This window comes from Anser brachyrhynchus, assembly GCF_964034855.1.
Source record: "Anser brachyrhynchus genome assembly, chromosome: 2".
Taxonomy (NCBI): Eukaryota; Metazoa; Chordata; class Aves; order Anseriformes; family Anatidae; genus Anser; species Anser brachyrhynchus.
The window spans coordinates 29463849-29491678 of NC_137695.1; the positions used below are offsets into that span (position 1 = coordinate 29463849).

The 27830-nt window shown below is 35.3% G+C and overlaps 1 protein-coding gene across 1 annotated transcript in view; it reads right to left on the reverse strand.

Moving 5' to 3' along the window:
- The window catches only part of THSD7A (thrombospondin type 1 domain containing 7A), a 297034-nt gene that overhangs the window by 65114 nt on the left and 204090 nt on the right, over positions 1–27830 (reverse strand). Inside the window, exons 11-12 of the mRNA XM_080578905.1 lie at positions 9665–9856; positions 1335–1569 (exon numbers count right to left, since the gene is read on the reverse strand). Of these exons, the coding sequence (XP_080435031.1) occupies positions 1335–1569; positions 9665–9856 (427 nt within the window). The remainder of the gene's footprint in view (positions 1–1334; positions 1570–9664; positions 9857–27830) is intronic.

The following is a 27830-nucleotide window of genomic DNA, read 5'->3' on the forward strand; positions in this document are numbered from 1 at the left end:
TGATTTTTTTGGCATTCCTTACTCAAGGTCAAATTAAACAGAAGAGATACAAGCTGAAGTCCATAACTTGTGAGGTAGATAAGGCCAATAATATTGATTCTATCGTTCCACAGTAATCCTTTTTATTAAGGGGAGTTTAAAACAAGGTTCCTATTTACATTTTCATGTTAAATGTCAAGTTCTTTAAAAATGATTTGGTAATTTTAATTTGACAATTTGATGGATCAACCAATACTTTTTTCTCATTTCACATGATTCATTTATGACACAATAAAATAGTCATACTCCCAAAAATTTAAGGTCAAATCAAAGGCAGAGGCATTAACAGATTTTAAAAGGAAGATAAATCATTAGTGTTTGTTTTTTTTTGTTTTTTTTTTTTTTAAAGTAAAATGAATAGCAAATAAAAGGTATAGTAGTATTGTGACTGAATCGAACACAACTCAATGTAGACATCGAACAATTTAGGTTACTGAATGGGCTGGTGTGGTTCGCCATAGTTCCATTTAAAATAAACCAGGAATAAGTCTACTGTTGAATAAAGCAAGAAATGGTAAATATTTAGTATGAGAATAGCTGCCTCATGAACTTTCTAAAAGACCTCTGCTCTCATCTCTTCTGTCTCTGAATCTCTTCTGAATGGGATATATTTACAGACTGACAAACTGCATGGAGATACTATCAAATGCATTTTTTACTAGTAGCTAATCCGTATTTAACCCTGGTTAAGAATTTAACCCTGGCTGAGAATTTAAATAATTGGACAAAAGGGATCTCTTAGGAAAACATGGATATGGGGGAAAAACAAAACAAAAACCTCACCAAGAAAGGCTGTCAAACTAGTGTTCGAACTAATACTGTGTCAGAGCTCTACTATGCTTGACCTCCTCGGTCTGCTTCTGAGAACGTGCACTTTAACAGGTTGTACTGTATTAAGACCCAAAACAATATTTTTATGGGGAATTGCACGAATCCATACAGCACACTCCCATTTGGAGCTAACACAGGGATCTCGGAAATGGTGCTGCACTGCACACACACTACACACATGGCCCAAGAAATTCACTTGGACTCAATTTGAAGATGGTAAGGAGCCAACTGGACTTAGCTGGCAGCAGAATCACCGCTCTAAATATCACCCATAAAAATCAAGTGTGAAAGGTACTTCACAGTCCTTCAGTAGCTTCATTTTTGTGTTTTTAAAAGACAAATTGTTCCTTTATGAGAACAAAAAGATTGGGAGGAGGTGGGAGTATTGTCTTCACATGCAGTCATTTGTCAGCAAGATCCAAAAATAATCCCATTACGAAAAGATAATTTTTTAAGATCTTTACTTTTTTGGGCCCACTTGTCCCACGTTGACTCTCACACAGATGACTTTTCTTGTCTGCATCCCCACAGAACAGGTGGCCTCCCCATTCCAGCTGGCAGAGGAGTTGAAAGCAGACACAGATGCATCTTCTATGCACTGTCCCCACGGGCCTGTCTGCCAATGATACACAGTGCAAGGGTGCTCGTTACAGCTGCGGGTTTCCTGTAGTGCACTACTATTCGGACACTGTATTCCTCCTGGAACAATACAACAGGGCAAAAGTTCATGGAATGGAAGAAAATAAAGGGAGAGGAGAGGAGGGGAGGGGAGGGGAGGGGAGGGGAGGGGAGGGGAGAGGAAACCTGAAATCTTATTAGCTATATATTGTCTCTTTGATTACATGAAATAAGTGCTGTTCTTTCTTCCTCCTCTCCATATGCCCACTACTCACTTTGGCAAAATTTAGTGAACAGAATACACAGAACAGAACATACATGGATGGCAAACATAAATGTATATTATGAGGACAGTAAAATAATCATAATTTATATAACACACTACTTTAATGTCTTTTGAGTATTCTACAGAGTTTTTATTTAGGGGTTCCCTAAAAAAGACTGTAAGAGATAACGTAAGGAGTTAGGATGGCTCTAGGCAGAAGAAATGGTTAAGTGTTCTAGTTATGCATGCCTAGAGACCACTGTTTATGTCTAATTCATGGATCAATTAAAAATATTTTTGGAGCTCTTGTCCTAGGTCCCAGTGGATATTTATCCATGTTACGTAATTACCAAAGAGGGTGGCACAGCTGGCAATTTCTGGTGCAGATTGAGATAACAAAGGCTGTTGCAGGTTAAGATTGAAATGCATTCATGTGTCAATAATTGTGAAGAAAAGCTCAGATAATGCTATCTATGTTGTGGCTGATTTCAGATAGTGTGTTCAGTTTTTTACATTCAAGCACTTCAAAGCTAATTTAGGCTCCTAATCCTGCACAAGCAAAGAGAAATCTTTCTTACTAGACTTGATCACAGGCTACTAAATATCTAACATTGTGAGCATGTATCATGTCTGCTGGATGCTACCATGCTCTGGTGCTACTAGATACAGAGAATCTAGGTTTAAGAATTTACATAAGTGTTCATATTTTAGGAACAGGAATACAATAGGACTCCTAACTCCATATGACAGAAAGCCAGGGAAAACCTAAATAATGTTTTATGTCTTTCCTAAAATACTAGAACAGTAAGAAAGATAACTGAACGAGGCGTTTTTTATTAGTTCCTGCATATGAACCATACATTGCTTTTCTCTGAAAAGAAAAATGTGTGCTCACACCAAGCACACATCAGAAAGCATATCAGCTTTTCTGTCCCACCACAGAATTTTAGGTTGACCTCTTGCCCTACAGACAAACAAGAAAGAACGAGTTTTAAGCACTTATTACTGGGACTGATTAAACAAACAACAAACAACAAATGTAATAAGACACAATGGATACTTGAAGTTTTCCAATGTGAATAAGTGTCACAATTAGAATACATTCTAATTGATACCCTAAGCTGGATTTGTGAAACATCCAGTTCTGCAGCAAACATGAGGAAAGGGATGCTCTAATGAAATCACAGAACAAAATCCAAATCCTCAATTTTCTATTTTCATTGAGATACTTGAAGTTCTGAATCAGGGCTAAAAAATATTAATGCAACCAAGCAACAGTAAATATCATATTAACTAAAAAGTCATGAAAAAGACTAGCTAATCATAAATTTAATAAAGGTGGGTTAGAAACACCTAACAACTTGTGAATGCAATTAAAAAAAATACTAAAATTGCATTGGTTTTGGCTCAAAATGGATGCAATTCAAGTCCATCAGAATTGCTTTAAATATATTTTCATATGCATAGCACTAAGACAAAGCAAATTATTTACATTTTGAAAAAAAATAAAGAAAATAGAAAAAGAAATAGTAAAACAAAATTATGGTTATGTAGTAAGTTTCAAAAAGTTATTCAAGCATCTTCCTTCAGGAAATGAAAATCCTTTCAAATAGCACCAGCAGACAGCAAGATAATTAGGAAGTACTGTAATTTTTTTTTTTAAATAATAATATTAATAAGAACTATAGTACAGTCTCAAATTATTTTGCATAGGAGAAAACTGATCCACAAGAGAAGGGGACTAGACATGTTCCACCAGTACAAGAGTTAAGGAACAGACAATATAGAAGGGATAAAAGAATGTTGTTAAACTAACTGCTTCTATCTGGTGTTACCTCAGAAGAAAAAAAAAGGGGGGGGGGGTTGGGTATTCAAGGAAAATCATATATTAAAAGGAGGGGGGAATGTATCCCCAGGAACGGATGCCATATCCATCATTTCCTAAGTTCCTAATGTATTAGAGAATAAAATGACAACTTGGATTCAGTTTTGACAGCCATACAAAAATGTATATTTAGGGAAAAAGTGAGAGTGACATTGACTTATAATAGAAAAAATTTGGGGCGTGAATGTCTGCAGCTCAGTGGGAACCCAGTTCTGTTCAGATAACACCAATAGTTAAGAAAACTGTAAAAAACAAACAAAATGGAAATAATACTACTGAAATATGATGCAACTATCAGTAGTATTAAATAGTAGTATTAAAAGCACACTATTTATGTATAAATCACTGTGCCATTCTCTTCAGGAAAGTAACATTTGCTTGTGCACCCTCAAATTAAAATAGGCACAGAAAAAAAGAATGGTCTGGAAAACTGGCAATTTGACTTGCCCTTTATAACATCTACATAGGGATAACAAGATCAGTGGTGCTAAACTTTAAGAGCATTTCACTAAACGAGGACATGTTTGACAGGAACATAAAAAATAATGAATATCACAGAAAAAAATAATTTTATCAGAATACATGAAAAAGGGTATACAATACTAAATATATTTTATATCATACATGAATAGATGACTGTAAATAATTCCTTGGCAAAACTAAGTAATCATTTCAAGGTATAAACAACAGTTGGAGTTGAAGCATTTTTTTGGTTTTGAATACTTAGACAAAGCACATTTGGAAATGAAAGGTTAGTTTTAAAGAGGGACTTGCATATTACTCATAAAATAGCACAGATAAGATGGTAGTTCCCTTGAATGCTTTTAACAGAATTGTCAGAGCCTTAGCTTGCTTTTCTGCCTGATTTGGAGCTCATAATGGGTAAGACACATTGCTGCAGATATTCAAGGATTGTACTTTGTAAGTCTTTTCAGTGACACTGTCTTGATAACTTACAAATTTTGAAATGCTTAACACTTTTTAAAGCCTTTAAGGATCATTTTAATTAATAATTTTGCTATCACTCATTTTACAAATGCATGTAATTGTATATGTGCATTCTCAAACTTAAGGTTTGAGAAAAGAGATGTGACTGACATGACTCTTGTAATCTAGACAGCAAGGTGTTACTCATTTCTTTGTCCTAAGAATGAGACAGGCACTCCCTGAAGTAGCTGCACTTCTTGAAGACACATGTGGTCAACATGTACAGACCGTAGAAGACGACCCTGTTGGTGCATACTCTTGTTCCAGTTCTACTTCCTCACCCAGCGCATGTTAATTATACAAACCAAGCTGAAATACTCAACACAAGCAACTTTGAGAGACCTGACTTCAAAAAAAATAGGGCAGGAGTCCACGTGCAGCTATGGAAAAGGAGAAGTCTGTCCTCAAGTCTTTCCGTGTATAGGACTTGAATCCCAAATCCCTGACACTAGGCAGAAATCTGAACTGAGGGACTTCTGAGTGTAAGGGGAAGTACGGTAACATCCTTTCCCTGGCTTTCTTTCACACACAGGTGCCAAATAGTTTTGCAAGTTTAGCTTGAGAATTCAGGCTTCCTAGTTCCAAAGTTATGTATTTTTTTTAATTCCCTTTTCAGTTGAAATTAGTTATAATTTATCATTTATTATGTCTTATCCAAAACTGAACCTTTGGTGAATAGGCAGTCTGTTAGGAAAACAATTACTCAATTCTGTGCTCTCTGCTTTAATTACAAAGCATTATTATTTCAAGCTAGAAAAATACAAAAAATAAAAACAAACCTAATAAGCATAGGACAAGTAAACAATTTTAAAAGCCTTAAGTATAATTATTCTTTTACAGCTATAAAGTCAAAGTGCACTGGAATTTTAACAGTAATGAAATTTTAAAGCATGTCAGCCAGAATTTGCCTAGAGTTCAGAAGAAATTCCTTTGATCCAACTATTCCTTACAGGTTCAGTAAATCAATCTTGTAGATATATGAGAAGCATGAGCTATTTGCCCCTGTCAAACAGAATACCTGATTAGATAGACAACTGATATTTTATGCTACCTAACTCAGTGATGTTTAATAGTCTGTGATATATGAGGTCATACTGAATAGTCTTTCTGGCGTTATACTCTGCTAATCTATGAACGTATAATAGCCACAATAAGATATTGGCATGCACACGCATCACTGCCCTAAGAGAATGTTTCAAACAAAATCAGAGTGAAGGATGATTTTATTACATTCATCTTTTATTTTATTATTTGCTTTTGACTTTTTTTTTTTAAATTTTTGTGTTTTGAAAATAAGTATCAATCATTTACTACTGATAAACACTTGGAATGTAACCCCATTAGTTTTATGCTATATGACACTACTATAATCAATACAGAATCAGTCTGCAGATCTAAAAAACTAGACTCATTTAGTAGTTTTTAGTCTGAGGTCGTGATCTATGCCAAGTGGTCTTAGAGCATATTACTAAATATATAAGATTTCCTGTAACCAGAAAATAAAGTTTAAATTAAATCACAAATAGAAAATAAAAATAGACAAACTGTACATTTGATTGAGATAGGCTGAAATGTATACGATGCCTTTACTGGACTTCATATGATGCATCAGGTAACACCACCATGACCTTTGCTGTCATTTTAAATTTGGAGACAATGATTTTCCCGAGTTTCTTACTATACCATGAAGATGTATTTGACAGTGACACAAGCCACCACTATAGGCATGCTCACAGACAGGCAAATTTATAAATAATTTCACCTTTCAAACCTTCAAGTTGAGGACAACAATCTCAGAAAATATATGAAAAATTGTTATTTTTGACACCTGTTTTCATATGGAGTCATCTCACATACCACATACAATCTTTATCGTGAGGAAAGAGACTCCTCTCTCTTTTCTCTTTCCCCACTGGGTGCATGTAAACAAGCCCATCCTGGATGGGCATAACTACACTGTGCTTGAGGCTCTGTAATGTATTGTTTGACCACACAGAAGAGATGTTGTTCTGGATAAGGTAATGCTTCTGCGAGCATGTGCAGCAAAGGTCACTGCCTGGCTTGAGCAGAAGTTTGGGGCTGGAGGGGCAGTTGGTAGCAGGAGATGAGCTTATTAGAAAAGTTTGTTACAACTGTAAATTACATATACCTTCAATTTTCCCTGTAAAGCTATTCTTGTAACCAAGAAATAATAACTACTGAAATATTTCTATTCTAAGTAATCACAAAAATAGATTATACTGCAGCTCTTTCCTGGTGGCCAGTTACACTAACAGGACGGCTTCTTTAAACCACTCCAGCAGCACAGATAGGAGGGAAGTAAGAAGAAAAATAACAGCTTAAATGTGAAATGGCATAGCTCTATCACAACATTAACAAGCAAAAAGAAAGTATATAGTACTTTTTATTTCAAAGAGGAGAGAAACTGAACAAAAATAATACTGTGGTAAGATGCCGTCCAAGATCCAAATACAAGAACATAATTAATATGTATTGACATTTTTGAGGGTCTGTAAATAGGGTGTTCACGTTTAAGTACCCTAATGAACAGGAATTAACCTCTCTGGATTGTAATAATCCTTTTGTATGCAATGCCTGTAACTCTTTGAACTTGCTAGGTTTGTAGGCTGAATTATCCATGACTAGCAGTAGGATGTGTGTGATCAAGAATTCACAGAGATAAACTAGGACTCCTTATGCCACCTTAGAGGACATATTTAGTGTATTCATGGGTTGACAGCAGACTTGCTCATTCTTTCATTAATTAATGTAAAATCCGATGTCATCGGAATTGTGTATTTGTATGCAAGAATTTTTATTTGTCCTATAGTGTTCTGAATTAAAACTCCCATATATCATCAATATACTCTACAGGAATCACTATGAAATAACCTAACCTGGCCTGCCTCTCATACCAGCCATTCAAGAAAAAGTTCAAAAATCCAGAAGGGAACACAAGTGAGACAGTTTGCCTGAACAGAACTGAAAGTTATTTTCAGGACTCAGTTTTAGTGTGTAAATGGAATTACTGTCTTACGTTTATGACACTTGGGATTGTTAGTTACACAAGACACTTACAGAATTTTCATCAACAGTAACGTGTTATGAACGTGTTATGAAATAAGCTCTGAACAAAACTGAGAACCATATTCTGTGTCTCAGAACACAAAATGATTTCCCAGCACCAACTATGCAATCAGTGCTTTACATTTTGGTAACGTGGCTGATATCTGTCACGTAGTTCTGGAGGTGAGAAGTTATTCAGTTATTTGTCATTCGGGAAATCACTAAAAGGTATAAGAGACTTAAGAGAAGAAAAGTGACAAAGTCTAATTGCAGTGAAACATACACAAAACATAAACTGACACTTTTTGAACATAATACAAGCAAAGGTGCTCTGTTTGCAGCCAGAGTTGTGACTACACTCTAGCCTTGGAAGGTTCCTTTTTTTTTTATATATTTTTATTCTCTGGAGTTTTTACGGAGCACAAAGGACCAAGATGTGAGTGAATTGCTATAGGATAGATAGAGATACCAGCTTGTATCCTTAAAAAAGCATAGAATAACATCATCTATGAGTAGCGGTGAAGAGGCCAGGGTTAGAGGAAAACAGAAGTGCTACAACAGCTAGGTAACAAGTTAGCTTTCTCAGCCATAGTTTAGGGCTCTCTTCACTACTGTCTGTATGGATTGAGACCTGTCAATCTTCTTGGTGCCAATTCCAGTCATTGCACAACAGACATAAATAAAATTCCTATACTTAAAATTCAGCCTACGCTTCACTGCTTTGCTGCATCTGCTGCCTTATATATTATCCTGAGATATATGTTAAGTACCAAAGTCAGAATGAATAAAACAATAACTTTTTTTTTTTTTTTTTTTTTACAAAAGAAGCATAAGAACAGGGAGTCATTTTCTGGAGTAATTCAGATTTTCACTTCTGTGGCATGGTTGTCAGGATGTCAAATTTCTATCTCCAGTAAAACTGCATAAGTATATGGAAAAATCTATTATCTTGACCTATATGGAAAAGCAAGTAGCACATATATATATATATATTTGCATTATCATTTGAAAATATAGCTCTGTATTTCCCTCAAAATGAATCCATTTGACACACTATAAAAAAGGGGCAACATAAAAACAATTTCCTTTCTAATTTTAAGAGTATTTTCACTGTGGCATAGATCCATCTAAGTAATTTATTATCTGAATCACCTACTAAAATGAGTATAGTTCTGATGCCTCTTACACTTCTAACAAAGGTCACTTTCAGGGAAAAGGCTGAAGTGCCTTTCTTGCAATTACCTGAATTCTGTCAAATACACAGTATATCTTGGCAATGAAATTAACTGTGTTTGCAAACAGAGAGGTGTTTTGATACACAATGATGCCTGTTCCTTTCCTTCTTCATTTGTCAGAAAGGTTATTCGCCTGCACTACTTCCATATCTTACAGTTTCATATCTCAGCTAAATTTCATCTTATTCACGGATGAGGATTCACAGGGTAAAACCAAAGTTTCACAATGAATAAAAATGTTAATATGGTGACAGTAGTTACCCATTTGGGCTAAGAATATTAAAAGCCATTTGTTGGTGTTAGAACCCATTAAAACTCTTATCTTTTCAGCATTTGGACTCACATCTTTGCAAAACTGAACCAAAATTATAGCTAGGGTTACCAACAGTCCTCTATAAATATCTCTCATTAAGATTTGCATAGAATAAATAGAAAATAGGAAGTAAAAACAGTAACATTATGCAAAATATTAACAAAAAGTTACATCAACTGAAATAAGTGAAATAAATCTTTAAAACAGCTTTAGGTGTTATGATTAAATTTAGTATTTAAATTAAATTAAGTTTAGGATTTAGCATTTAAATACAATTTCTGTTGTTTAAAAAACAATTGAACAAATAAAACCAACACAGCTCCATCCAATAATTTGTTTCTGTTGGTCAAAAAATTGCTTTGGCATTGCCAAGACAGATGAGAATTCACAATCGAATAAGAGTTTACAGAAGTATGTGACCTTACCTTCACCTGCATACGCTAGGATTGAGCGGGCACGCATCTGCTTTCCTTCTGTGGTTTTCCCAGAGCAGGTGTGTGAGCAGGAGGACCATGCAGACCACATGCTGAGCACACAGTCCTTTGGGCATGGAGCTTCGCAGACAACAGGGATTGGGTAAATCGCATCTCTACACAGCTGTCTGTCAACCTCTTCTCCTGGGAAAGAAAAGGCCAGTAGCAGTCTATCATTTGTTAAATTAACTTAAAATGAGCAATCTAGCCCAGATGGGCACACAAATAAATTAGATTCTGTTCTTCTATATAAACAAGATAAATAGATTTCTTATTACAATGACTTGTCTCCTCTGCCTTGATGTGAGAAGAACACGCTAAACCTTGTTTAATTTGATATTCTGCTGAAGCAAATACCAGCCTGGGTGGTCTTTAAGCTTTCGCTTTGTTATTGTATATTTGATTCCACAGAAAGTCCTCATGTGAATAAGAGAGCATATAATGCAGCTACAGAAAACTGCATGTGTGGAAATGCAGGTACCTTAATCACTTAGTCTTCATCCATGTTTGTGGGAGAAGTGGAAAAATATCATACCTTTCAGCTAAGACAGTTTTATAACCCACAATTTATCCTCTGAATTGCAGTCGTGAATCAAAATATGAAGAGAGTTGCAGTAAGCTGCAGTCAGAGACTGTTGTTTGGTTATAAAGATCACCTTTTATTAGGCATGCCAGTGACACATCACTGTCACAGAAGTACAAAAAGATCTCTGCATTTATATTCTGTCACAGCAAAGTACACATTTCATTATAATAAAAAAGATCCAGACTGGTATAAATTGTTTAATGAAATACTACCTAGTGTTTAAGTACTGCTTTTATTTTTGGTAAAGAAATCACAGGAACACTGTGTCTGAGATCTCTCTGAATAGCATCCTAATCACAAAGTGGTTACTTTTGTAAGGTGCCGTATCATTTGCTGATCAAATCAGTTAATATCAATTAAATGAGGGATGAAAGAATGACCACATGTTCAGAGGTCAAAAAGTATCACTGACAGTGACAAAAGGCTGAGGAGAAATCTTCACTTTGGAGAACGTACAGGAAAAAATGAAGAGAGAGACATTTTTAAATCCACTGTTTTAGAGTTATAGCTTTGTAATCATACAAACCAATTACAGAAATTGTTTTCAAAAAAAAGCACTGGGAACTGAGCAGTAGCCCAATATGTAATGACAGTTTCAAGGAACTTTGAAAAAGTTGCATCTGAGAGTGCAATGGATTTCTGAGGCCCTGTTAACCACACACAACCAGAGCATGGAAAGAGTCAGTCTAATTCATTAATAGGAAATCTGTTTTTCTTAAGTTTTCTGCAAAGCATATAATTTCAAAAGCAGCTGAATATGTTTCACGTTATATGATCCTTGCCATATGAGGGCATAAAACCTTCTGTTTCATCTACTGAAATGTTATTGAAGTATATGTGATTTCAATGGAACTGAACCGTCTGTAGTATAGCACTTGTAATGATCCATCATGACAGACCTTTTGTTTCAATAGTTAACAACAACAACAAACTGTCTCATTGAGATTTGCAATGGAAATAAGTCTTCAAAACAACAAAACATTTTCTGGAAATAAAGATAAAATGCTCTCTAATTTAATGATAAATACATCAGCCAATGATAAAAACCACCACGTGGATTCTGAAAAGCTAAATCAGTGAGAAATGTGGATGCTGTAAATTAAGCCAAAGACCTAAAAATACTGCTTTCCCCAAGCCTCAAATTAGGCTTTTATTTCTTAACAAAATAATATAATTCATCAAGCAGTAATCTAAAGACAATCTACATTTTTTTTATCCAAGTATTACAGAGACTTAAAACCTCCCAAATAATAATCTCTGATAAACTAAGGTCCTAAAAATAGGAGGTTCTCTAGTACTAGCAACATATCATGATTCCCAGAATTATTAAAGACCAAATTCTTTATAAAAAGGGGAAAAGATGAGAGCCATCCATCCAATATCCCTTTTTAACCAACAGCAAATGTTTTATTCATATAGACTAGTCACAACAGAACTGCAAACATCAATCTTCCTTGGCTTTGCAAACCAGTGGAAGTCTTTTTAAGCTCATGCCTTTAAAACAGCCTGAAGTAGTCATATTTATTTGAATTATAAAGACCTTTGCGATCAAACTAAAGGGAAAAACAAACAAACAAACAAACAAAACCCAACAAATAGCTGTTTTTCCCCTACTACAAATAAAAATTTGAGCCCTGCAAAAGACTTCATGGATTTCCCACATCGAGTTCTGCTTCCCCCACTGGACTCAATCTTGGAATCTATCGCTCCTTCTCTCGTAACACAGGTCATCGCAGCCTGTCACCAGCACAGGAGGGCTTCTTGTCTGCTTCATTGGAATGACACACTGTTTAGCTTAAAGTACAAGAGGGAGGAGCAGCCTGCAAACTCCCTTTCCAAATGAAGGAAGAAAAGGGATGAACATTACTCTGACTATTCCACCTCCAGATAAGATTCAATGAAGTAAGTTGTGGAGTCACCTGCATGTCTTGAAAGAAATACTACTATTACAATAAAGTTTGTCATAGTATGAATATACAACACTATATCAAGCTTATTTATCACCCACCAACTAAGGTGACTTTAACTCAAAACTCAAGCTAAATTTGTGGTCATGATGAGAAGTTGTGTTTAGTTTCACTAGTTAATTAAAAGACTATACATTTGAAACTAAAAAGTCTTCACTTTCTCCCAAATCAAAGGTCTTATCTTTTCCTTTTACAGGGAAAGTATTCTAGATATAAGTATCTTGCATATTAGCATTTAGATTTTGTCAACAGTCCAGTTCTTATCTGATGAAGACAACAGCATAGAAATGCAGCTGAAAAGAATATTTTATAATGGGTATGTCTTCAGGGAGATATCTTATTTAGACAGAAGTGTTTCTGACATTTCACTAATGATTTTATGAACTACTTGACCTTTGTTGCCTTCCTTATAAAGTACATAGTGTAGTCAACTAACAGGAATCGCTCAACCATATGCTGGAAACAATGCCAATATAAAGATTAAAGCCGTGTGGAAAAAGTCCCATTTGAAAAAGTTTTTCATCTCTAGTCTAATAGTTTAATAGAACTTTATGGGTATACATTTATTTCACACAAGATATAAAGACAAACCTCCAAAAACATGAGTCAGAGGGCCCTGCCCTGAATTACTTATGTTCAAAGCAACAGAATGACAAACAAAAAAACAAACAAAACAGAAAGAGGAAAAAAGAGTATGAAATAAGAAAGTTGTTGACCACTGAGCAGTTATTTGTCCATTAAAATTTCAAAGCAAGCAATAGTCCATATTCAGAAACAATGCTTATGTAGCTGAATGGTATTCCTCTCATGCAACAGATGCATACTTTGAGCTAAATTCTGTAAACTGCACTAACAGGAGTAACTGCATGTAGCAATGGCTGGAGGCAAATGAGATTTTCTTTTTCAATGATTTTAATATGTCAGAAATTGTTTAAATCTTTATTGGGATTTTTACAGATTTGTTTCATCAATAAGGACTGCTGAGGAAATTTCATCCTTGAACTGTTATGCTGGCTCCAGCTTGACAAGCAGCAAAGTGAGCCACTACAATAAAACCTCTTTGTGGCCTTCATGGTGTAAAGACCTTCTAGTTTGTGTGCATGCACCAGAGCCACTAGGGAACTACTGAAATATTTAACTGCTTTAAATAAAACAAAAACAAAAAACTACTGGATAGGCAATTTTTTGCAGATTACAGGCAGATAGCTTGTGACTAACATGCAGGAGGAACCAGCTGTTTTTAAGTATCAGACTGCATTCATATCACTGTTCTTGTTTTATTACATTCACTAAAGAGATACAGCATATAAAAATTTGGTTTAGATGCTAAGGGCTGGCCTACAAGGAGGAAGACACGTTCTGTATTTAGTGTAATCAAATCACGTCATTCCTTGGTTTTATTCTAATTTTATTTTATTTTTACTCATCTGTAAAATGGGTCTGATATTTAAGTTTCTTGTAAAATGGTTTAAGATCTTTCCACTGGGAAGCATTCCTAGAGCTGGTAATGTTAGAGAGATATGGCAAGGAAGAACTCTTGCTTCTTCATCTTTTAATATGGTGCATGCTTCAGTGCACAGTAAAAACTTGCTGTCAAATTCTGACCTGTAGTAAATGGAAATGCAAGTGTTTAACAGAGGGCAAAATTATTTTAAAGCTTAAAAACAGTAAAATCACTGCTGGATTCAATGAGGCGTGGAGAAAAACTGGGAAAAAAAACCAAACATAAAAGTGCTGTTGGGTCCTATGCAATACGGCAATGAACTTGATCTCAGTCCTGTACGAGGAAGCCAGCTATTGTCTCTGAAAGTCTGAAATATAACCTGATACAACTTGTCAAAAATTGAAAATAAAATCACAGTAAATGGGATCAAATCAAGAGAGGGCTTTAAACATTAATATTGTAAGTGATTTTTAAACCACCTGTGGAATCAGTAAAGGACAGGAATATTACACAGTGGTAATACAAACCATACACTTATAAAGTTCATAAAGCAATTTATGACTGCAAGTGACCCTAAATGCTAAGACTGCAGACTTCAGCATCTGCACTACTTAGTCTGGTGTGTCAAATTTACTAATATTTCTGTGGCTAAGAAAAGAAAAATAGAACAATATCTTGTTTTTGTGGTTTCTGGTAGCCACCTATGATAGTCTGGTTTTAAATACAACAGACCACAGGAAGCTACAGCATCATTCAAGTGGTTTTAAATCTACAAGTTTAAAATGAGAATGTAAAATACAAAATCATAGAAAAGATAAACAGTGCAAAGCACAACATGAGATAGATGTACTGTTTATACATACTAGGGGATATATTGCATATATGTCACAATATCTATAATTGGTCTCTCTGCTAATACTTCTGTTACCAATTTTCTTGTCTTGCCAGTGAAGTTGAACACTGTGTCATCCACTGGAAAACCTCTGTGCACCTGAAATTCTTGGTGAGGCACCCGCTGAGCTTTTGTGGGTGAAGAAGGCCTGGTTCATCAACTTCAGTAATGCCTCTAAGCGTGGAGGCTTTTTTTTTTTTTTCCAGCAGGAAAAAATGCTTCTCGTTCATACGATGTTAAAATCTATGAGTTGTGATGGTTGTCATTTACTGTTTTTCTTCCTTGTCTGTTCAGAAAAAGAATCAACAGAAAAGTTTTACACTGCCTTCTATATGACTTGGAAAGGCTGAAACAGCCAATGAGACCGTTCTTCATCCTGAATTCCCATGCAGTTTCCCAAATACATTCCTCCCATATGAAGACCTGTATGTGTCCTTATGCTGGCACCCTTTTCAGCCTTTGAGCACATTCAACAACCTTCTCAAAGCAGCTGAGGAGCCAAAGCTGCTGTGTGAACTCTGCCTATTTAGAGCAACCCAGCCTTTGATTAGCTGTGAAAATACACTGTATATATTCAAAACTCAGTAAAATCCAGGCTGCGCTATATTCTGTTTTTCATATTGAACTTAACTTCACAGAATCACAGAATGGCTTGGGTTGGAAGGGACCTTAAAGATCACCTATTTCAACCCCACCTGCCATGGGCAGGGACACCTCCCACTAGACCAGGTTGCCAAAAGCTCCACCCAGCCTGGCCTTGAACACTTCTGGGGACTGGGCATCCACAGCTTCTCTGGGCAACCTATGGCAGTGCCTCGCCACCCTCATAGTGAGTAATTTCTTCCTTATATCTAATCTAAATCCACCCTCATTTATTTTAAAACCATTTTCTCTTGTCCTGTCACTAAACTCCCTGAGTACAGTGGCCCTCCACAGCTTTCCTGTAGGCCCCCCTTACGTACTGGAAGGCCATAATAAGGTCTCCCCAAGAGCCTTCTTTTCTCCAGGCTAAATAACCCTAACTCTCAACCCCAACTTGAGCAACTCTCCATACCCAAAGCTAGTAAATCATATACCTCTCCATTAAGAGTTTGTATAAGTTATTGTTTTACAATTTTTGCATTATTTCCATAGCTATACGAAGATAGTTTAGCTGTCTTTAGCAAAAATGCATTTAAAAAATTTCTTACTGTTTTGAAGTACCTAAATATCTGCTTTAATTATGACTCAGGTCAGAAAATATGCAAGAAAATACCAGTCTAAAATATAAATGCCTTGAAATTACAAGAATATCATAAATAGATTAAAATAAATAATATGTATATATAAATATATATAAAAATAATATAGAAAAGTTTTTTTAAAAAAATTTTAGCTATGATTCTAATGGAAACATGAGGAAAAAACTTCAGGCAAAACACTGAAATAAAGGAAAACAGAAACTTGTTCAAATTTGAAGACTTTCATTACTAATAACCTTGTCTATATGTTGGCTGACTAGTCGAATACAAAATGGGCAATTCTTCATGTTACAAAAACACTATTAAAACATCATTAAAATCAAACATTTCCAAATGATAAGGCACCTTGTATCTGCTAAAAAGGAAACAGTAATCAAACACAATAATAAATTAACATTATCATTTTCATTTGTAATGCTATTATACTAATTTCAAATCACCAAGCAATTATCAATCATCAAAGTTCACCAGAAAAGGATAAATCCTGTCTGCATACCATGAACTGTCATAGCAATTTAACTTTTTCTTCCAAACCACAGTTCTGCAGCAGTAGTGGGGATTTTTTTTTATTATTATTATTATCCATCAGAATAAGTAGAGAACTATATTGTGAACTATGCACAGAATAAAAGTGGAGGCTTGTAATATTTTCATTTTACTGCCCTTTTGGTGCTTGCCAAACCTGCTTATTCATGACTTTATCAGAACTGCTCAGGGCAAATTCAGTCACATACAGTGACTGAATTTTGGGGGGGCAATTTTTTTTTTTTTTTCTTACACAAAAGTAACTGAGTAAAGCTGTCTTTCTCATAGCGCATGTCTCTAATTAAAATGCATACACTATTGCAAAAGGCTGACCCAGATTTTCCTGTAGGGAGAATTTAGTAGTTAATCCCTGAAAACCTAATCAAATAAGCCACTGAAAAGGGAAACAATAATATTTACATGCAATTCATCATTTACTGCCTTGTTTGGTAAAAGAATCTTAAATAAGAGTATTTGGAGAAAAAAAAAAGCACATGCAACAGTAGCAGAATGACAGACCAATTTTTTTTGCTCTTGAATCAGTTCAATACTTCAGATATAATGCATACTTTGATAGACATGAGGAAACTCTTAAATGTTTTATTAATCCCAGCAGCCTTCAAAATATCTTGACAGTGTTTATTTATATCTACCTCAAAGATAAAGGTTGTCAATGTAAGCTTTAATGTTAGTAAAACAGCAGTGTCCTTGAAAACAATAGCAGCACTATGTTAGCTTACATACAATTGTTTTCTGTTCTAGTCACAGGATGACCAGCTGCCAAAAAATCTCTGCATGAGGTAGGTAGACAAATTGTCAGCATCTTAAAAATTTTTAAACCTCTCTAATTATTGAGCATTAAGCAACATTAAAATATAATTTATGTTCTCAATGTATTCTACTTCATTAGCTTCAAGGTTTTTCAACACAATGTAAAAAGATGCAATTTTTCCTATTATTGTTCGTACTAAGTGAAGTTTCTGCATTCGGTTCTATTGCTTAGGTGCTGGTAGCTCTGTGTTAAATCAGTTGGCAATTCCCTAATCACATGCCTTTCTCTCAATTGGTTTTGCTAAGTAGCATTTGCATTTAATTATGTCTTAATTAGTTGATGGTTAATATTCGTGAAGTCTTTTTCTTCTAAGAAGCCTAAGTAGAAATGGCACTGATTTCAATGAAGACAAATACTCCAATATTTCTCACATCTGTTTGTTATGCAAAGATGTAAGAAAGTTGCTCTAATAGTATAATGATATGAATGCATTGCTGGATCGTAAACTGACTGGGCAACTTGTGTGTGAAAATTTACTGTTGTTTTGGTTCTTTGTGAAATTTCAAGCAATAACTCGCTATTGCTTACTAAAAGAAAATTATGAACACGACACTTGAGCTCATTATTAAAAAGAATCAACATCATGAATTTCATAAACAGGGATAGATTTTTCTTCAAATGAGAAACTTGCTAGCACAAGCACATAAACCTTCGTATCATTTACATGCTTACTGTGATGGCACACACAAAACAGCGACACACTTATGACTTTCACTATGCAAACACTAGAAGACACTAAGACCTTTAAAAATATAATTTTAAAATGTGTTTTTGGCTTTGATAAAGAAAACATTTGCAATTGTTCTGTTCATGGCATTGACTGTTCATGACATGCAAAAGGAAAATGGCTGGATCCTAGAAACCTACTACATCAAGTGTTTCTTAAAGATAAGAGCATGACAACATAGTTGTGAAAAAAAATCTTGAGATTTTCTATTTCTTAAAAACCACATTTTCCAAGCATGCAAATGTGAAGTAGTACATTTTACTAGCAATAACTTCTCAATGATGACCATGTGCAATCTTCATTGGGTATTCACCTTACGCAAAAAATATTTTTGAGGAATGGAAAGGCAGTGGCTTCAAGAATCCCCATACAGATGGGGAAATCCAGTTACTATCAGTATCTGATTGCTTCTGTTGCCTCTGTGTAAGTAGACCAGTATATGCTACTGCTACACTTCAGCTCTAGTTTAATTGCTAGCCTGTCTGCTAACCTTCCTCACAACACAATGTGTTTGCAGCTATGTAGAAAGAATGCGAATGTAGGTGACACCATTCAGGTGGTTGACAGAAATACTGAAAGATTTGAAAGTCATTCTGCTACTGAGATAATGCAGCTTTGGTTTCAAAAATGCCTTTCCTGCCCTTAAGATCATCCAAAGTTTCAGTCATTCAGTTTTCAAGAAAAGGGAGTCACTGCTAAGAAATCCAGGTCAGTATTCCTTCATGCATCAAGAAAAGGTTTGCATCACATGCATAACAGTTACAGGAACAATCACACCCAGAGTAGCATTCCTTACTCTGAAATAATGAAAGCCACAAAAGGACAACTCTGAAACAAAAATGAAGAATACGTGTATTTCCTTCTAATACTGTTTCAGATAGAAAATATCTCTGGATGTTGTTTAGATATGACTCGTTAAAAATAATGAACTCACATTCAGACACAATGTTAATGCTTCCAGTAATCCCATTTTCATGTCTGATAACAGAAGAACATATGTATCTCCATTTATATTAGAGTCATCTATCAGGATTACAGTCCTGTAGATACAGTCTAAATTTGACAGAGGGAAATAAAAACAGGGAAAGGAATAGTATTTCTTTATCCAAATAGTAGTTTTACAAGTAAAATGCAGTGCCATCTGTCACATGTGTAGGAAGGCCAGAGTAAACAGCAATATGAAACATATAATATTATATAACTATGTTAACTTGGAAACATATATTTAACAGCACAGTCACCTGAGCTATTTGGCTAGGAAAAAAAAAAAAAACACACAACTTACACTTTTGCCAAAAAAGTGCAAAACTCTTATTTACCCTTGAATTCTTTAAGGAGAATGAAAATAAGCAAGAAGAAACTGTTCTGCTCTCTTTGTCATCTTAACAAGAAGAGTGTTTTGTGGTATCTACATTAGAACTTTACTTATTCCTTTATCTAATCTCTTATTTTTCACTATTCTTTAATAGATTTTCTCAGGTTAAACAACCAAATTAAATACATTTCACCTAGAAAATATGGGAAACGGTTTTCCATTTCGGTATTTATGTACTGAATTTTGTAACTGTGATAACAAGGGCAGTATCAGTTCCACAAAGCACGCAGAAATCACTTGGTTACCTGTGTAAGCTCCCAATTAAATAAAAATACATGTATATATATAAAATACCATTTTTATACATGAGGTCGGTTCTTCCACTGTACATACAGAGGCACAGTGAAGGTGTTGTACAGCATATTTTGTATTATGCACACTGTCAAAGACTCTCTTTATTATTGCAGATGATAACTTCGAATTTTTCGCTAATTCTGATATCACTGAATATCCACTGACATGAAAGGATGTGAGTGACACTGAAAAAAGACTGATCTAAACAGGAATACTGAAGAATTAATCCAAATTAATTAAAATGTGACTTTGAAGGAGATTAGTTTAACTCTATTAACATTTTGTATGGGCATTCTTATTCAGAATGAAAGAGAAAATTCTTAACAAATAGAATTTAGGCCATCTTAATTCTGAATAAGAGGATTCATATGAACATTTAATATAGTTTAACTGATTTATTTTTTGCATTTAGTTTAGATACTTTCCTATGTATCTCCAAGCAAACAAGACAAAGTAAACAAAATCTGAAACATCACAGAACGGTTGAGGGTGGAAGGGGCCTCTAGAGGACATCTGGTCCAACACTGCTGCACAAGCAGGAGCACCTGATGTTTAAACGTAACCTCCTGCTTTCCACTTTGTGCCCGTTGCCTCTTGTCCTGGCAATGGGCACCGCTGAAAAGAGCCTGGGTCCATCCTCTTTGCACCTGCCCTTCCAGTATTTACAGACATTGATAAGATTCCCCCTGAGCCTCCTCTTCTCCAGGATGAACAGTCCCAGCTCTCGCAACCTCTCCTCATAGCAGAGGTGCTCCAGTCCCTGGATCGTCTTGGTAGCCCTCCGCTGGACTTTTTCCAGCAAGTCCATGGACACCTTGTAGTGAGGAGCCCCAAACTGGATTCCAGTCTTCCAGGTGCAGCCTCAGCAATACTGAGTGAAGGAGAAAGATCACCTCTCTTGACCTGCTGGTAGCGCTGCCTAATAGATATGCTAAGAATATCATTAGCCTTCTTAGCAGCAAGGGCACAGTGCTGACTCATGTTCCACTTGGAGTCCACCAGGACTCCTAGGTCCTTTTCTGCAGAGCTGCCTTCCAGCTGAGGTGGCCTCCAGCACGTCCTGGTGCATGGGGTCGTTCCTCCCCAGGTGCAGGACTTTGCACTTCTCCTGGTTGAACTTCATGAGGTTCCTGTCAGCCCATTTCTCCATCCTTTCAAGGCCCCTCTGGATGGCAGCATGGCCCTCAGGCATATCAGCCACTCTCCCCATTTTTGTGTCCTCTGCAAGTTTGCTGAGAGTGCACTCTACCCCATCATCCAGATCATTATGGAAGACGTCAAACAGGCTGGACCTGGTATTGACCCCTGGCGTACCCTGCTTGTTACTGGCTTCCAACTAGACTTTGTGCCACTGACTATTACCTTCTGGGTGTAGCCATTCAGCCAGATTCTGATCCACATCACTGTCTACTCATCCAGCTCACACTTCTCTATGAGGATTTTATGGTGGACAGTGTCAAAACCTTACTGAAGTCCAGGAAGACAGTACCTACTGATCCCTTCTTATCCATCAGACTGAGCATTTCATTATAGAAGTTTATCAGGTTGGTCAAGCATGACTTCCTCTGATGAAGCCATGCTGACTACTCCTGATGATTTTATTTTCCTACCTGTTTCCAAAATTAGCTGTACCACTGCCTTCCTAGGGATCAAGGTGAGGCTGACCAGCCTGTAGTCCTCTGGCTCCTCCTTCTCACCCTTCCTGAAGATAGGAGTGACATTTGCTTGCCTCCAGTCTTTGAGCACTTCTCTCAGTTGCCATGATTGACCAAAGATTTTAGAGTGGCCTTGCAATCACATCTGCCACCTCACTCAGCACTCTTGGATGCATCACATCAGGGCCCGTGGACTTATTCCCTGACCTGATCCTCTTCCACCAGCAATATAAACATGATACGCTTTTATTAGAAAATCAGCTGTACCTTAAGGCAAAATACACACTTACCATAGAAATACTAGTCCAATATTGCCAATAAGGAGCCTAGTGGAGTACCTACATATTTCCTAACAACAGAAGTAAGATTTTTTTACCTTCTGACAGGTAGCTGAAGCATTTTCATGGTTAGTTTGCTATTGTGGTCTTACTGAGAATGATAAGGAACAGAGAAAGCAAGTGTATTGATCATAACCAAACGTGGTTGCCTTCTAGCATCAAATAAGCCAATCAAACATCATCTTGATATGAAAGAAAAAGTAAGTTCGATGACAGGCTACGGTCCCATTGAGAATAAAATCAATATTAGTCTTGGGACCAAGTGAGATCAATATGTCAGACCAATAGGCCATTTTAAGCTGAGTGGGGAAGGGAGAAGAAAAATGCTGACAGAGCTATAAGGAAACAAGAAGACAGTGCAAAAAGATCAGACCCTTTTAAAATTCACAGTGTATTTCTCAGAACTCTTGGCAAAACACTAGCTCACCTTAAAAAGATACAGCTTGTCCCAAGATAAAATGGACATTCTCATAAACTTTTTCCAACCAAGCCACAATTTATACAGTGAGAAAAAGATACAAATGTATGGCTTCAAAATTAACAGCAGTATTTAAAAATACTATTTATATTTTAAAAGTATAAAAATTACTCAGTTTGTTTGTAAAGTGTTACAGAAATTCTGTTGTGTTTAACAGTGAAAAAATTAATTTGACAGATTCTAGAAATATTTCCAGTGTAATTGTGAACATTGGTAACAGTCAGATTTAAAATGTATTGACTTGAAAATGCAAAATGCATCCATCTTAGCATAGCACTATGTCTTTTTGTTTATTTAGAAAACAGGAAGTTTTATTATTCACTGGGAATTGTATTATTATTTTTTCACTACAGGGTTTTAATCAATTTTTAAATTCATCAGACGTGAACAAGTAGAGTGTTGTACACTTTAGAAAGGCTTCACATGCGTTTTACTGTAAGCACTATTTTAGACATTTTGCCCTCGCCTCCAGTAAGCTCAAGATTTAATGGAGAGCAAGTCCAGGAAAGGCCATGGAATGCCAATGAGTTCAAGTCAGTTCAATCAGCAATGATTTAATTTTGATGTGCTGATCTAAATTTGATTAGCATTCAGGGATCTGAGGTAGGAATAGAAGCATAAGAAGGAGATAATAGGCAAGACTACAAAAATGGTAGCACAAAAACAATGTGACAGCTCCACTAATGTCAGTAGAATGACAGTGCTTGCCACAGTCTATCTTTTCAATAATCCCTACACTGAGATGTGAATCTTTGTATTTTAAGCAGCTACCTTAAATGGACTGTTTTCAAAGCAACAGTAAATATCTATAACTTAAATGAATTTCAGGCTTCTAATTTTCTGCTTAAGTATGAATTTTGGAGGATAACTTTATAAGTTTAAGCTCATAAGCTCTCAAAGTTGCATCATAAATTAATAAATACCCCAGGACAGCAGTTTCAGCACCGAGTATTTTCCTGGAACCCGGTCTTCAAAATTTAAATGTTATTCTTCTCTCTAATGCAAGACCATAATCCACAGCTGAAGAGAATGAGTAAGAACACACAGTTGACAGAACATTACATGAACTTCTTAGTTTGTCAACTATCTAGTATTTCACTACTATAAAGTGGTGAATTTGCAGTAAGTTAACAACTATACATTCATAATTACCTGTGATACTTCTTGCCACAGAAATATACCTGTAATTTAAAAGGGGTTTTAAGAGAATAAGAAAAAATATTTTGCATAGTAAAAGATGATTATAAACATTTCCTTTGCATTATTCATTCAGCTGTAGCTAGTCACTCTAGAGACTTGTCACTCTATATGTAATATGACAGCTCAATTCAATCACAGTTAAAACACAGCACTTGAGAGGTGTAAAGGAGATCACTGCCACTGTCATGTTTACACATTTCTGAGAAACAGTTTTATAATTAATTTCATGGATACTTCTGTCCATGTCCCACTACTGGCAGATAAAATGCAGTCTTCAGAGAACATCTTTTTATCCATCCTGCAGTGAATATCTTCTCATCATTACAAGTGGAAGGCACAGCATGCCCTTAGGCTGCTCAGACTATGAATTAATTTTGTCTTTTGGAAATATTTTCATAACTGATTCTTCTCTAGAAGACTAAAACTAACTTATGCATTTGCTTGTTTCTTTTCCCAGCCCCTCAGTATATGGATTCAGAGAAAAAGCTCTCAGGAAAGCAACCAGAGATAAATACCACTACATCTTAAAAATCTATGCTAAATTAAAGAAATAAAATAATGTCACACAGCAAAACCAACAGTAACAGAAACATGTGAAAATACTGGGATGTTATAACTTTACTGCTTTGGTAGTAAGTTATACAAGCGAACAACAGGGTCACGAATATCTGACAGATCTCCCTGCAGTCTTGCACCTACTCAAGAAATCAGCTGTAACCTGGAGATAAAATAGACCCCCCTCCCTCTGCTAGAAGGGTATCACTGGTTTTATAGAAGCCACCCAAAAAATTTAAGAAGCTTCTAGCTAGCACTATTCTTTTTCTGCTCTTTAAAAAATTATATACACTCTGAGATATTTAGAACAAGGAATTTATAATCTACTTAATATATTTTCCTCTGGAAAACACTAATGCAATAACTTGCTATTTATAAAATAATATCAGTACCAATAAGTGATGTCTGAAATCGGTAAAATTTAAAGCCAAACATCCAATATTTCCTAAGGCAATATTTACATTGCTAATCCATTTAAGCCCAAATTTATGTGAAGAAACCAAATAATAGTAAATGCTAGAATTAAAGTTGCCTTTGTATAATGCTTTTTTTTTTTTTTAATTGCATAATCACATGCTTCCTATTTTTCCACTGGGCCTCTTCCTCCTTCAGTTCACTGACTGTAAACTCCTTAATGAGAAGCTATTTGGTATTTTTAGTTCTATTCTCTTTGTTCAAGGCCTATGCCTATGTTTTATTTAGCATACATTAATTAAAAGTGTTATTAAAGCAGAACTGGTAATTTTTTTCCTAAGATCTTTCTATGATGGCACTAATGCATTTATTTTCTGAACACTCAAGATGTGGTAGGTCAGTATTATTTATATTTTGCCGATGATGAAGAAAAGGAGAGCAAAATTAAATCATGAAGAATGAGACAACCACAGCTAGCTGTCTCAAAGACAAAGCATTCATTACTACAAAATGCCCACTTAATCCCCAAAGGAGATATATCCATTTCACAAATAAGTAGCAGGTTCTGTGGGGAAAATGTCATGTAAGCACAATTAAATAATTAAAGACTTCATCTGCTATATTTGCATAAGGATCAGACAAACAACCTAAGTTTCCTAATGTTTAAGGTCTTGACTTTGCAACCTAAGCCACTTAATTTTGACTTAGTATTTCTTTCCAATTTCCTAGTTTAAAATAGAAGCCAAATGAAAAACATAACTCTGCCGTGGGTATTAGATTGACCCTGAACACTGACTGCTCTGGCCAGTGAACTTATGGGACAAAAGCAGAAGTAGACTGTAACACTGTGTGGAAAATTGACTACCATCAAATCTAATGGGTGGATACTGTCCTAGAACATTTTATCGTAAGTATTACTGATTAGTATTGTGTAGTATCTTCCAAGAAAATGATTTTTATTTTATAAATATATAACAATATTAGTATATGTAACAGTATTATATGTAACATTATTTTTATTAGTATGTTTTGTAAAAATATTTAAAGTATTTTTGGAGTCTGCTTTTAGGCCATTAACCCATGACACAAACCCAAACAAGTTCAGCATTGGTTCTATAAATCCGGTTTTATAATCCACCCATAAGTCCATAAATATCAGTTTTACTGGTTTCATAACAACATAATTTAAAACGACAAAGGGAAAAAATGTAAAGCATTAAAGTGACCTTCCCCCAAAACAAAAATTTTAAAATGCATCCACAATTACCACACTAGTATTCTCTCTATGACAGTTTGGAGTCAAATCAGGATTGAGTTTCTGCTTTGCAGGCTGCTATGAAAATCAAAACTCAAGCATCAAAATTCCCCCTCCAAATTTGTCCACTGCTATTACAAGCAGTTATTGTAATAGCCTGCTTTTCCATCTGGTCATGTCATCAAAAACAAAAGCAAGTTATTAAGAGTGTGCATCACATGAAACATGTAATTGCACTCTCGGTTTTACATTTGGAAAATATTTGTTCTTCCCACTACAGCAACCTCCACTCCTTGATGTCCAGTAAGTACACCAATACTTCATTTTCTGTAAAGTTGTTATAGTACATTTTATAAGTAAACATGCCCAAACCCAGCAAAGTCATCTCACTAAGCCAAATTATTATCTATGAAAATAGAAAAAGATTTTGGTAGTTAGGTTGGCCCACACATTTTTAACTTAACCATATTCATTATGAACATTAATGTCACTTACAGGCATTGTCCATACCAATCATTACATCACATTCCAGGCTAACTATAAATACATCACTTGCTTTCTCAATATCTTTTAAAGTCATCCCATATAATAAAATCAAATCATGTTATTATACAAACACTAAAAACATCCATTCTGATACAGAATTTAATAGGGATATACTCACTTCTCTAATGTCAAGATGAGACACAAAAAGGAAATAATATGACATACTAAACGTGACCTTTCATTGACAGAAGAATTATCAATTATCAAGCTTCCTGACTACCGAACTGAAATGGGATACTTTCAGCAGTACTGTGCAGTAATTTTTCCTTGTATTGCTTTATATTAAATAAAGCAAATCTTGTTAAATAAAAACGGCTTAAAAATCCAATGCTCTGAAACAGAATGGCCAGAGAATATCAATTTTAAGATCCTTTAAACAGACAATTTTACTGTCAGTAACAAACTCTGATGTATAATAAGCATTCAGTAAAATACTGAGTAATTTCTATGTTGCCAGACAAACCAAAAGAAAGAAAGGACTTGGTTATACATTTTACACCTTATGTATTTACAGTGAAGAACAGAGTATGTGTCTTACATTTGTTTAAATGCCTAAGATGGTCAGCCTAAAAGCTGTCAGGAAGAAAAGAACAGTTCCAATCAATTCTGTAATGACATTAGCTAGGAAATTAATATTGGGAAATGATGACTAATGCACATATAACCAAGTTCCTGTAAGCATAAGGCAGTATGTGCTGAAAGAAACCGTCATTAGCCATTGTATTTTTCGACTAATTGACTGTTGAGGATTGGCCAGATTTTGATCTGGGTTCTCTTCCAGAATTAACTCAATAATTCAATGTAATTTGAATTTGAATTTGGCTCTTCTTTCTTTTTAAAGAACACAAAGTGACAAAAAGTAGGTATTTTCTTTTAAAATATTCATCAAAAATCCAATCAGATTGATAGTTTCTTCTTCCAGTCCAAATAACCACATAATAGAAAAGGCAAAAGAAGTAGAATCTTTATAACTAGGCACTCCTATAAACTTTCCATTGATTCACTTAGTCTTTCCCCTTATGAAAATGAATGAAGACCAACAGCTGCTCATTTAGCATATATGATTCAAATCCTAGTATACGGAAAGTAATGATTTTAAACTAGCCACAATATTTTAAGTGAAAATGGTTGTATTAGTATATCTTGTTTCTTTCCTGAAGGTTTTTCTATATATTTAATTAGATGCCTATTGTAAGAAGATGGAAAGCCACAACCTAAAAATTAAGAAACAAAATACACATGTTAATCGGGAAGCTGTGAGAAAGAATTTAAAATACATGAAGAAATTTTGTATGTTTTTCTGCAAAGTTAAATTCAGTAAAAGGAACATAATATTTCAGAAATGAGTATTTCTGAGTCTAGAGAAAAATAAAGTGATTAAATCCCATAGGACCATCATATGGCTGACGGATGATGTCTTCTAGTCAGTCATGCTAGCTGAGAATACCAGAAATAAAGGAAAATTACGCTGTTCCACTTTGGAAAGTACAGTGTTTGAATCACTCCACACAAAGTAGCTAACCTAATCTGTTTGAAATGTTTATATCTGAGTATCTTAACAAAACAGGCTTGTCCACTTTCTGCATGTTTTAATAAACTACCAACACCATTATTTTGCCTCTCAGTGTTGCAAACAGGGTAGTTCACCCGCATTACATCAGGATATTCTGTTATCACTGTTGCTTGGAATTTGTACTTCAGTCTCACAAAGGCCAGACCTGTCACCCACTTATGTCCAGATACCAGAAGAGAACTTGGGGCACTCAGCTCAATGAACACACTTCTCTGCCTACA